This window comes from Amblyomma mixtum, chromosome 6 (assembly GCF_055824585.1).
Source record: "Amblyomma mixtum isolate Tamu chromosome 6, ASM5582458v1, whole genome shotgun sequence".
NCBI classification, from domain to species: Eukaryota; Metazoa; Arthropoda; class Arachnida; order Ixodida; family Ixodidae; genus Amblyomma; species Amblyomma mixtum.
The window spans coordinates 128,641,674-128,654,305 of NC_143017.1; the positions used below are offsets into that span (position 1 = coordinate 128,641,674).

Consider the following 12,632-nt stretch of genomic DNA (forward strand, 5'->3'; position numbering starts at 1 on the left):
CTGACAATAAACGTTTTCCAATCCAAAATCCGTCTCAGCTGCACCAGCCACCGCCGAACTACTGCGTACCATCCGCAAACGAATGGGCTGACGGAGCGGCTGAACAAGACCATGGCCGACATGATCGCCATGTACGTGGATGTCGCCCATCGCAGTTGGGACTCGGTACTGCCCTACATTACATTCGCTTATAATACCGCTGTCCAGGAGACGACCGGTATGACCCCTTTCCAGCTGGTCCACGGCAGACAGGTCACTACGATGCTTGACGCTATGCTACCGCGCGAGCCGCCTGTCGACGTAGACGATAGTGCCCGAATAGTATGCGAGCGCGCGGAAGAAGCTCGGCAACTCGCTAGACTCCGCATCCAACACCAACAGCATGCCGACGCTCGTCGGTACGATCTCCGTCGACGCGACGTACATTTTTACCCTGGAGACAAGGTCTGGGTGTGGACGCCAGTACGCCGTCGAGGTCTCTCCGACAAACTCATAAAGCGGTACTTTGGCCCGTATACAGTTCTTCGCCGCATCGGTGAACTTAACTACGAGGTGCTGCCGGAAGGAACACGACCGTCATCACGTCGTTCACCCCGCCCTGACATTGTGCACGTAGTGCGGCTTAAGCCGTATTACGCGCGATGATCGTCTGCCCCGAACTGATTTTCCCACCTCCTTCTACACTGGCCAGCAGGAGTTTTTGTGCGCGTGTGCGGCTTTCCGCCCTGTGCCTTTGTTTTCGTGTTAGCATCGGGACGATGCTTCTTTATAGGAGGAGGTAGTGTTGCGAGTGGAAGAAAAAGACGAGGAGTGTTTTGCCGCGCGCCGACGACGACGTTGCTGCTGGTGGACCTCCCTGTTTTTCCGTGCTCCCTGTCTTCACCCGTTCTCGCCGCCGGCCTGTACGTCAAGCCGTGACAATATGGTAAAGATGAGGCTGCCGATAAGCTAGAGCAGGTCGTGGAAGCTATTTTTTTTTCCAGAAACCTTTGCAGGCTCCGGTTCTTAGCGTTGTTCATTAGCTACAAGGGCAGGTTTTCCTTCCTCGTAGCCTGAGTTTTATTTCTTGCAAGCTTCTCGTTTTTGAGGCTTGCGTTCGTGGGCACGTCCACAAAAAATTAACAGTGGTTTAACTCTTCTGAACCTAGTTAGACAGCGCGAAAGCTCCATTACACTTGCCTGTGCTTGGTGAGACGCTTGAGACGCCTCGCGGGCGTTTCAGGCACGCTGTCAGCCACGCTCTCATCCATGGCGAAACTACAGGTTAGAGCGGCGTCACCTCCTTAAGCGAACGCCGAGTCACATGCATAATCACATGACCACTTCTGGCGAAGCAGCGGTCGGCGTACCGCGGTCGGAGCAGTGGCGCGGCGGTTGCAGCTGCGACGAGTCACGTGATCTGACGTCCTAACCACACTTCCGGCGCTCCTCCTGCTGAAGGTCAAACTGCAACATCCGATGACCTTGGCGAAAGATGGCGTAGTAGAGCTCTCGCTAGAAAGTAGTGAAGATCCAACTCAGCGGCTGGAGTGGAACATTTAAGACAGGCGTTCGGCACTGCGTCTTCTCGAGATCTATCGGCACGTCACCTGCGGGGTAAGAACTCCTCCAGCCCTTATCCCTTGTGAGAGAGGGGGTCAGTTCACGCAAGTATCGACACCTGCACTTCTCCGTATAGGAAACCCAATCTGGAGAATGGCCGGTCTCGACCGGCCGTGGCTGGAGTTTACCCTGGATTTCTACCCTGGTGAAGAGAAGCGACACCACTAGACTGCGAGGGCTGCCGGAGCCCCGTACGGGTGGAGAGAGAGAGGACGACGCTTTAGAACGGGTGCTTTCAGCCTAAGAAGTGGGATTTCTCACTCTGGTATTTTTCGATTCCTGGCATCCTCCTCGCGCGAGTGCACGGTTGACGAGGTGAGATCCGTGCAAAACGGCTGCTTTTCTCCAAATAAGGGGGGTGCTCATTTTTGTACGTCTTTTGAGCGCTGTAGCTACAACTGCTTAAGTATGGGTTGCACTCTTCGGTTTAAACCGAAAAAAAAAAAACATCGATGAAAGTACCCCGAATTCAGTTTTCTAAACTCGGTTTTAACCGAAAACAGAAGGTGTTCTTAGAATGCAAGGCATACTTAGCTGGCTCGACAGTACGAGTTACACTCAGTCAGAGTTGCAAATTAACTGAGTAGGGAAGCAAAGAGCGTTGTGCGAACATGGTATTGTTTTATGAGCAGCGCAGTTGTCAGATCTGAGGTACTTCTCCGCTAGCGCCTCTGCAGGCCGGGTAGCACTACTTCCTGGCCGCCTGCTATACACTGTTCACTATCATTACCCACTTAGAGCAGTTAGCCGATTAAGTAGTTTCATCAGCATCATCTAGGGAACTGACGCGAATCCGTGGATGGGCGTCGCAAAAAAGTCTCATGTACTGGCTACGTTGACGACTGAACGGACGCAGACGCCTGGTGTCCCGCCCTTTCGCTCACCCCAGCGCCGCAGACCAAAGATAACATGTCGACCTAGTTCTTAGTAGCAAGCTTCCTTTTCCGTTTTCGTCTGCCAGATATCTGATTTTATTTCCGCTACTTTTTTTCTAATTGCGATAGAGGTTCCAACTTCAAGCTTTTTCATGTTAATTACTGGTGAACAAATTGCTCATGCCGACAAAAACGCAGGGATAGACTCTAAATGACTTTTGGCAACTGAGGATTGTCACATTAAATCACCGAAGAAAGTCACAGCAATTCATTCTTCAAAAATAACATCACGGGAAAAAAAAAAAATAATCGAAAAATACGTTTTAAAATAATCACCGAAAAAAGAAAGCCGAGTTTCCCAAAAATAGAAACCGAAAAGTACAACTCCTTTACATATGGTATAACGCCACACGGCAACGCCGCCGCTAGTGCTTCGCTGTTTCGCACGATGATTTTTTTGTTCTTCTATTCTGCACTATATTTGTAAAAAATATTCGATTCGTATTCGATTCGGATTTGAAAAAAGTACAGAATGTATCACACTTGTCTAGAGCGCTGGAAAGGTGCCGGTCGGGGGGAATGAAGAGAAATTATGACGCAGGTATTGACTTACACTGATAATGCTTGCGCTGGAGAGCAGCTGCGTAGAGATGTGAGCGCACAGGTACCAGGGCCTTACTCCCAGCAAAGCAGCTGCGATAAGATTTCAGTTAATTTGCTCCGCAGCACACCGTCCGAGCACTCTAGACAAGTTCGATCGACTCTACTATTCGCCGCGGGGTTCGACCCCGGCGTCCTTCCTTCGAAAAGGCCGCCACAATGGCGCTGCGAGCGGGACTCCCTGCCGACCGTGTTTCATCGTCCGAAAGTGTAACAATACACGTGACCACGTGCCCGTGAGCGTGCGGGGAGGGGCGTTAAAGAGGACGGTAATGACCGTTTCTATTTATTTATAAAAAATGCGCGTTATTAAAAAGAAGACATGCCGCAGTTGCCTAAGAATACCACTTGGGGCCTCAGCCGTGAACTTCGCATTCGGCCCTCTGTCTTCCACTGTCGGCTGCAAAGACCCGTCATCAGAGTTGCTCATGGAAAGTTGCACAACACAGCGATCGCGAATGTCATAGTGTGCCAGCGTCTTCTCGTCGCTCATGGCTTTGCCGCAGTACGTGAGTATCTGCTGGGCCGCCGGCAGCTCGGTCTGTTTCTCGATGCTGTGTTTCACGCTTGCCACGGTTTCACTGCGGCGAGTTTTCACGACCACACATTTGCCGCGACGAATACTGATGGACAGCTTGACGGGCTCCGGCTCCTGCGTGCACGGGTAGGGAAAATCGGTTATTTTAGTTGACTTCAGACTTACTGCGGAAGCACGCGCATGCGCTCAGGTATAAAGTGATGATGATGATAATGGTAATGCATTTTTTATGGCGCAAAGGCATCTGTGGCCAAAGGGCGTCTCAGCCCTGGGTTCTTTCTTCTCCTCAAGATGGGGTCAAAGACCCATTTCCCAAGCATTTCATCCTAAAGAAGCCGAGAACCAGGCAGAGGAAAGCTTCTACCCATTATACCCCCTGTGGATCGAAACCCGCATTTCCCGCTTGCGATGTGGATGCCCAAACGACTGCGCCATCGCTGCGATAGAGGTATAAAGTATGAGCTTATTTTGACCTTCGACGCCTTTCATGGACATTCATACCCCGCCCTGTAATTCTCAAACAATTCTCGCGCCGAACACACCATTCACGAATTCATTTGCTGGAACCCATTTTTGCAAAGGCTGACTCATTCAAGCACAATTTTTTTCCACGGACTGTTTCCGACTGGAACTGTCTTCCCGAGGCCATTTTCCAGTCCTCAAATTTTAGTAAAGCTCTTGAGAAGCATTTTCTCGAGTGAATGAGCGTTGTATTTTGTTATTCTGCTCATTGTTTGTAACCCCATTTATTTTCTTAGTATTTGTCATTTTCAATGCCTTATATAGCCCCTCCTGCATGGGCCAATCTATTGGCTTGCAGTATTTTGAAATAAATAAATAAATAAATAAATAAATAAATAAATAAATAAATAAATAAATATCTTGCAGATTTCCGAAGATAATCGGAAATAATCGAATACTCTTAAAGTTTTCCGAATTTCTTCGGAAATCTTGAGAGACACTTCCGGTAAAGTCATCAACAGCTTCGGACGCTTTCGCACTGCCAACACATAATATAATTACGTGTCTCTGTGTTTTTAGCCAACAAATCTCTCCCTACTTCTTCCTCAAAATTTGTCATAATATGAGAGAAAAGGTCTGGAAGTCTCACATTCGCGCCCCCCTTTTCTTTGCGCACCTTGCTCAAAGTGACACCAAACACTTTTATTGGAAAGCGCTGGCTACTGAAAACATGCTGTCTTAAAAGATGATATGCAAGCTCCATTTAGTGATGAGTGCACGGTGCTTAAACATCATGTCGCGAATTCGTGATACTGGGCACTGATGGTAAAATGACCATGATTGTAACCTTGGCAAAAAGTACTTACCTTAGGCATGAGGTGTGGATAGTAACCACTGCGAACGCTAATAATGAGGTATAGTTCAGAGCCGTCCGTGATGCCGCACTCCCCGAGGGTATCGCTGTCTTCCAGCACCGGCTCAGAACCCCTGTATAGTTGAAAGCATAGACAGCCTTCGATCTACTAGCACAGATCAGCGATAGGCTGGTGTTGGGCACGCGACCTTGATTGGCCCCTTGGAGTCATAAAATATCCTAGCAGCATACGTGTCTGGAGGACTCCCGCAGGCCATGCGGGCAGTTGTTGGAATTGGGCAGGCATTGGGCCGGACGAACTTTGCTTAACTGTCGGGCTCGCCTGAGTCTTTGACTCATCTAGTCGATTCTGACGTTACTGCATTCTCACTAAGCTTTCACTCTCGTTGAAGAAAGGCCGGAACGCGTTTTTCCTGCGTGGTTTCCTGTCACAAAAAGAGGGAGGATGAAAAAAAAGACCTTTTTCTCATTCCGCGTAGTATAGACAACCAAAGAAAAGAAAATTGCGGCTGCAGAAAATTTTGTAGCAGCGCTTCGAGCGTTCAGAATGTGCTCTGCTCTGCGCGGTGAGTACCGTGTGGTTATATAAAGGTAAATGAAAATGTGTAAACACGGGCTAGAGCTTAGTAGAGATTGTATTTCACTCCTATGCATGCGTGTTTAGGAGCAAAAGTGTTTGCGTAACGGGAATGTTGTAACTTATGCTTAACTTGTGTAACTTAGTCTCGTCCTGCTGACAAGTAATTTTTTAAACCCGTGTTTTCCAGAATCGTGTAGGAAAATTAAACCACCTGCGATAAGCACATGAATGTGAAATTGACAAAAGAATAGGACCTTCTTATTGAATCCTATAGTTTAGTCATTGCTGTTCGCAACTGCAGTAAATTGCCTGCTTCCAAGACGCTGGTAACAGATTGTTCAAACTGTCTGCAGAATTGAACTGTGAGCACCACGAGAACTGGTTTTGTCAGTGGCATCGTAATGAGCGTGGCACGCAACAGGAATGCAGAGGACAGAAAAAGGCACAACTTACTAGCAATTTTTACTGATCTCCAGTGCAGACCTGTACGTCCCTCATGACAATATCCGTAAACTACGGCCGCGCTCGTTTCCTCACATTAGTCGGTCTGTGTACACTTTAATGGGAGAGCATTGTATGGCTGATTGGCAACAAAACCCGGCATTGTCGTCGTTGACCGCGAAAATGATCGCGAAAAATCCCAGATGACGTTACCGTGAGGTCAAAAAATGAATAAAGTTTTTGGAAGGTGTGGGGAATTGAACTAAAGACTTTCAAATTGCGAGGCGTGCACGCAAACCATAGGCCTAAAGAAGCTTATTTTTTATTGCATGGAAGTACAAAAACGCCGACAGGCTTCTAGCCTTACTAACCAGGCCGCGTCCCGCAAAAGCGCGTTGCTTCTTGGCTAAACAAAGGTGAATCTAATATATGCGTTGCCCTAATGAGTATGTGTGCCATTAAAAAGAGATAAAAATTCAAAAATAAATATAAATAAAATGGAGATAAAAACAAAAAAAGCAAATGTTTTCGCATTCAGAGTACGTAAATAGTCCTAAGTGCCCTCTATAATTTTTCTTCAATGATCCAACAAGAACTGGGACCCCAAAACCTTCCTGGCTCTTAGCTGTAGAACCTCTTCGCTGTGGGCAACATAAGAGAACCATATCCCCATCCGCACAGGTAATCGGGACAGCACTGCAAATGGATGGTTTCACTCTGGTCCCTTGTAGGACCGGCATCTGCCAATATGTTTCCAATATCGGGCCAGTTACCTGTGCTACCTTGGTATTCGAAAGTATACCGTCAAAAAAAAAAATTCGCTGTTGCTTAGCTTGGTTAAGCCCGATAATTGCGAAAGCAATATCCGTACTTACGCCATGGTACAGCTGATAGTGTAGCTGGTGGTGGTGCTTGTGGTTAGACTTGTGGTGATGCATCGGTTATACAATCCAATCCAATCCAAACCCATCCAATTCAATCCAATCCATTCCAATCCAATCCAATTCAATCCAATCCGATGTAATCTAATCTAATGTAATCTAATCTAATATAATCTAATCCAATCCAGTCCAATCCATTCCAATCTAATCTAATCCAATCTGATCCAATCTAATGCAATCAAGGTCAAATGAAGGTCAATGGTGGTCACGGCCGCGGCACGACAAAGGCGTGAAAGTGCAAGTAGTATTGCTTTCGCAATAAAAGAAAATGTGAGGCCATATGTGAAGCGTGACATACTGCATCATGCCAGTAAGCAGACGTTCGTTGCACTCATTCGTCGAGGCTTGCACTGCGCACAGCACGGAACAACAAGCGCGGTGTCTTTGTCCGTGGCTACCTGTTGTCCAACGATGACAGTCAAAGGCGTCTACATCACTTTGAAATGCGGGAAGATAAGCTTTCTGTTGAAATTTGGTAGTTTAAGTTGTGAGAAATAAGTTATTACCTATTGGTGCTAACAAGAAGATTGAAAACACGTGGACTCGGGTCTCCCATGGTCTTGCGTTCATTTCACTTTTCACCTGACATGGAAGGTATGCCATAAAGGTAGGAGATGCATTGCTGATATCGATAACTTTCCTCTGAAATATTTCAGAGCGTATTTCTTACTTTTTCCGCCATATTTCAGCGCACACGAGTACTCGTTATAGTAACTTTGTATCTGACCCTCCGCGGTGGCTCAGTGGTAAGGCGCTCGTCTACCGAGCCGGAGTACCCGGGTTCGAACTCCACCGCGGCGGCCGCGTTTCGATGGAGGCGAAACGGAAGAGGCGCCCGTGTGCTGTGCGATGTCAACGCACTTAAAGATCCTCAGGTGGTGGAAATTATTTCGGAGACCTCCACTACGGCACCCCTTTCTCGCTTTCTTCTTTCACTCCCACTTTCCTCTTTTCCCTTACGGCGCGGTTCAGGTGTCCGCCGAGATATGTGAGACAGATACTGCACCATTTCCTTTCCTCGAAAACCAATTTACCAATTTTTACTTGTATCTCCTCGGAGTCCTCGCGTAAGTTCAAATGGTTACGCTCGCTGCATGACGGCGTTCAACGTGGGCGTCGTCTGCTACTGGCGCGCCAGGATATATTTAGGCAGCACACGACGATTATCGCTACCTTTGAGTTAAAGAGAAAGCTTACTGATGAGTGAAGATGAGCTTCAGCTGGTCGGCGGGATACCCCACTGAGTCCTGGAGCTGCATCTTCAGGTCGAGCACTGTGTCGGTGGAAAAGGCCTCAACGCTGATCACCTGCTTTGACAGCATCCGCACCGTCAGCTGCAGCGGTTTATCCCCGGGCTGCGAGAGTAGGTGCGCCACTGACGTGTACAGCTAAGGAGGCTGTTACCCTCGCCTGCGTATCAGCGTGGCAACACTGGGCCTTTGATATTTTAATCTTCTATACTTTTCATCATATCTCACACGGCCACTGAAGGCAGCAGCCCTCGCTAAGCGCAGACAACTCGATAGATTCGGTGATAACATTTAGTTTCACGAAAAATTGACTGCAATCAACAGAAAGTTTTTATTGCTGGCGAAACCAGCGCTAAAGAAAAATAAGCATGCCTTTTTATGGACAAGTGAGAGAAAGATCTTTGAAAGGTGCAAGAGGAATCAGGATTGCGTTCCAAGACAATCTTAGAAAGATCGTGCAAGCAGACATATTTCGTTGTGAAGTTTTGCTGTATTTGCGTAATGTCGTATTAAACCTTATTAAAAATCTGTTGTCAGAAACCGCTATGTACCTGCCACTCTCTTGTATAGCCACTCTCACGCCTTTCTGTCCACTGGTGGTTTAGAGCATCACGTGGAGGACGTTTCGCAATACTACAACACGCATTGGGCCCCCTCTTTGGTAAGCTCTCAATAACCGCAGCATATTGTTCATTAATTTAGTTTTCATGTAGACCAATACAACCCAACCACAAAAGTCCTGGCACCGTCCCTGCTTCTTCCCTTATCAGCATAAGAGTTTTTCATTTCTTAGCACCACTATATCTGTCACTAGTGCAATGAATATTTCGGCTAGTGGACAAATCAGCGTAGAATTTCTCTGATGCATTGTTGATATTGATTGACCTTGCTAATGACCATGCCCTCCATGGTTTTTAGTGCGTACATCTCATACATTTGTCCATGCCTGTATTCCTTTTCCTTTGCCTACATACATTTTGGCTGCTTTGAGGCAGCCTTCAGAATCTAACACGGGCTGACCACCCTTTATATCGCATTCCTTGCGCTTACTGGTTACCTTGGACAGTCGTGCTAATTGAATCTTGGGGCTCGGGGTTTTTGCTCTAACGTTTCCTAATGAGGTCCTTTGTTTCCTAGTAAAGCTTGCCAAAATTCTGCCCCGCTATCATATGTCTTTGTGTGAATTCGATCCTTGTACACAGCTGTAAATATTAATTCTCTTCTCTCTCATTTGTAACTATCCCTCTTGTCTTTATTTTTTCTCGTGACGATCGTTATCCCTTCGGTTTCCACCGGATGCAGGTTAGGCGCCCCGGAAATAATCCCATTGTTATATTCGTACATACCTCCAAGACTGCAGGAACACTTTCCTGCTACTGTACACGCACATGCATGTTTTTATGGATGTGCACACATAAAAAAATAATGGAGGCTTCGATATCATTGCTCTACTCGTTGATATCGATGCTTGAAGTGGCGGTACAACGCTTTCAGACGCGCGAAAAGTGGTTTCGGAAAAATGGTAAATAATTAATTACAACTCATTGCATTAGATACTCCTTTATCACAACCTCTGACACCGAAAAGAGAGAAAATAACGTTTGGCTTTTGAACGCCACGCCATCTAACTTACAGCTTCAGAATCAGATTCCGGGTCACCGTTGCGGTCACGGTCTGTAGGCAAGTCGACCGCCTGAAAAACCAGCGTGCATGGGCTTGATAAGGATCAGGGTTACGAAAGAGACGAGGGAAATTCCCGTAGTTCATGATGCAGAGTAGAATTGAGAAATGCCGAGAGCGAAAGAGATAGAGAGGAAGAAAACTTTATTTGACCACTTCTGAACAAATAAATGGCAGCCGTCCTTCATTTCATCCTTCCTCTGCTTGAGGAAATGGCAAAATTTTCCGAAGAAATTAATAAATATATGACGTCGGCGGAGCCTTTTCACAGGCTTCTCTGGGTGCAGAATGATCGCCTCGTCATGTTGGTATTTCGGTGCTTCGGTGCCTGACACGGCGCGACACAGCAACATGAAGATATGTTTACATCCAAATTACGGCGGCGATAATTTCATGTAATGACAGTAGACCCGCTGCGATGGTTCTTCGCGCAAAGGTCTTCACACGAGCCAACCGGTTGCGCCACCCAGTTCGCCCGTGAAGAACATCTTCACAATGTGCGCCTCATGTACAAATGTGAACAGGGGGCAGAGGTGAATATAGGGGTTATGTTGTTTTTTTTTGCAAGAATGAAATGCTTTTAGCTCCTATTCTCGGCAAATTAAGGCGAATATCGTTCTAACCTGAAACTGAACATGAACGAGATCCTGACGCCGAACATCAGGTGAATATTTAAGTGAGTATGAGAGAGAACTTATCCGAATCATTTTGAAGCTTTCCGGCCGAGTGTTCTCTAGCAGAAAGTGTGTTCAGCCCTGAGCAGGACTTGAACAAGCGGCGGTGCAAACAATTTTCTCTATCATGCTGCCTTAGACCACTCAGCCATCGCCGCTTTTTCTTCATTGCTTTTATTACACAAAACAAAACACATAGAACGGTTTGGAGCTCTGTGCCGTTTTACAAACATGTCAACAAAAATAGCGCAGGAACAGAACACGGACAAGCAAGGACACACACGAGCGCTCGTGTGTGTCCTTGCTTGTCCTTGTTCTGTTCCTGCGCTACTTTTGTTGACATGTGTTACCAACAAGCCCAAGCTACCACCTTAATAGATTTTACACACAACTTGTATCACTATAATAGTTCGTTTACCACTTTCTCCAGTACACTTGCACACTGAGTAACACATGACTCAGTTTTCCAAACCTCTGTTATTTGGCGAACAGAATTACAAACTACTAATATCCCTCCCCTGAACATCAGTAAGAACAGATATTCGGGGTTTCCGCGTGCTATGTAAAGCCAATTGCAGCCATTCGCACCACATGCTTAACTGGTAGTCTCTCGCGCTTTGCTTCGGATATCACCCTTATTCGCAATCTTTCGTCTATTTGTTCTGCGCCGCGAATGTTTGCAATGCTTAGTGAGAGAAAATTTGTTTTGAGGAAACCGCAGTCGAACGCGACCGCGGTCTGAAGTGCGTGCTAACGATTCTTCTCCGGAAGCCGGTTCTGGTCCGTCGCGTCGCCACACATCAACAGCAGCGAAGGTGGCCGAGCATGTCGTCTCTGGCTATCATCATCATCATCAGCAGCAGCCTGGCTACGCCCACTGCAGGGGAAAGGCCTCTACCACGTCTCTCCAATTAACTCTGTCCTTTGCCAGCTGCGGCCACCGTATCCTCACAAACTTCTGAATCTTAGCCAGAGTTAGCAGAGAAACAACCGTGAATATCAGAAGCTATGAAAAGAGAAGTGGCTGTCGATGTAGGCTCCAAAACTCGAGCGCGGCAACCATAATCTGTGAACCTTCCTAGCATGCTCTGCGCCTCTTTTTGCAATGCACTTCACCTTACTTTTGCTCTCGAAAACTAGATAGACGACGAATCTTTTGTGATCACGACGCAGAGTGGGGGAGTGAAGACAGATTTGTCGAGAAGCAAAGGGTTCTCGCTTCCAGCACATATCTATAAGCGCTGCTCGCTTTCACTAGCAGGGGTAGGTTTCTAAACGCAGAAACAACTGCCTGCGAACGTACTCAAGGAGGAACCTGACAGTTTGTCCTTAATTTACTGGCGAAGAATACGCCAACGAGGCCATTACGACCAGGGGCTGTTTATTGCAATTTATTTTCTGCATTTCGCAGAAGGAACACTTGACACAGCAATGTGTCGTTGAGGCACAACCCGCTACCGCCTTTTTCATGTCTTTCGCTGTTAGTATTCACAGCTGAAACGTAAAGTTCACTGTAGAGGTTGAAAACACTGTAAAGCCGACGTAATGTGCAACGCTTTCAGCAAAAGGTTTGAGAGAAAAAGCCAGCGCGCCATGTTTACTAGAGCTAAAGCGATGAAAGGCATGGGTGAAGCGTACGCACCTTCGTGTCAGTGGAATACGGTGTCGCTGCAGAATCCATGCTTCTCCGCGTCGGCAGTGGCTGGAGAGATCTAGAGCTCGTTCACGCTTGCGTGGTCCAAGAGGTGCGAGTTTTTACATTAGATTCACTTCCTGGCTGAGCTAGGCGCGCTCAAATGCAGTGATGCTCTGCCGAGCCACTTGTTGACGGTCGCTCACCCCAGCTTCCAGTGACTGATTGCAACGCCTATACGAAAGGGGGAAGTCAGAGCGCGCTGTTTGAGAGCAAAGCCGTGTTATCGGTGCTGCTAGATGTTTCCACGGCTGGTCAACGGCTACTGATAAGCTGACGAATATTGTCACGTAGTGGTGACTGCAGTCCGGCGAACAGGAAAACAGGGAGAATGGCTTCTAAACGAAACTCTTTATTTGGGC

The 12,632-nt window shown here is 47.2% G+C and overlaps 1 protein-coding gene across 1 annotated transcript; it reads right to left on the reverse strand.

Annotated features, from left to right (window-relative positions):
• Positions 1 to 3,410: 3,410 nt before the first annotated feature.
• Positions 3,411 to 12,258, reverse strand: LOC149340374 (uncharacterized). The gene is made up of 5 exons (XM_089551111.1): positions 12,220 to 12,258; positions 9,857 to 9,916; positions 8,171 to 8,328; positions 5,004 to 5,124; positions 3,411 to 3,789 (listed from the first exon to the last, which is right to left on the reverse strand). Exons 1-5 carry the CDS (start codon positions 12,256 to 12,258, stop codon positions 3,424 to 3,426), a joined length of 744 nt encoding a protein of 247 aa, XP_089407237.1. The 3' UTR covers positions 3,411 to 3,423.
• Positions 12,259 to 12,632: the final 374 nt, after the last annotated feature.

What these genes read in the sequence shown, in the direction of transcription:
- LOC149340374 (XM_089551111.1), bottom strand. Translation starts at nt 12,258, where the DNA reads ATGGATTCTGCAGCGACACCGTATTCCACTGACACGAAG. An exon ending in AAGCTCATCTTCACTCATCA is followed by an intron (nt 5,125 to 8,170) that starts GTAAGCTTTCTC and finishes TCAACTATACAG; the next exon opens with GGGTTCTGAGCCGGTGCTGG. An exon ending in ATCCACACCTCATGCCTAAG is followed by an intron (nt 3,790 to 5,003) that starts GTAAGTACTTTT and finishes CCGTGCACGCAG; the next exon opens with GAGCCGGAGCCCGTCAAGCT.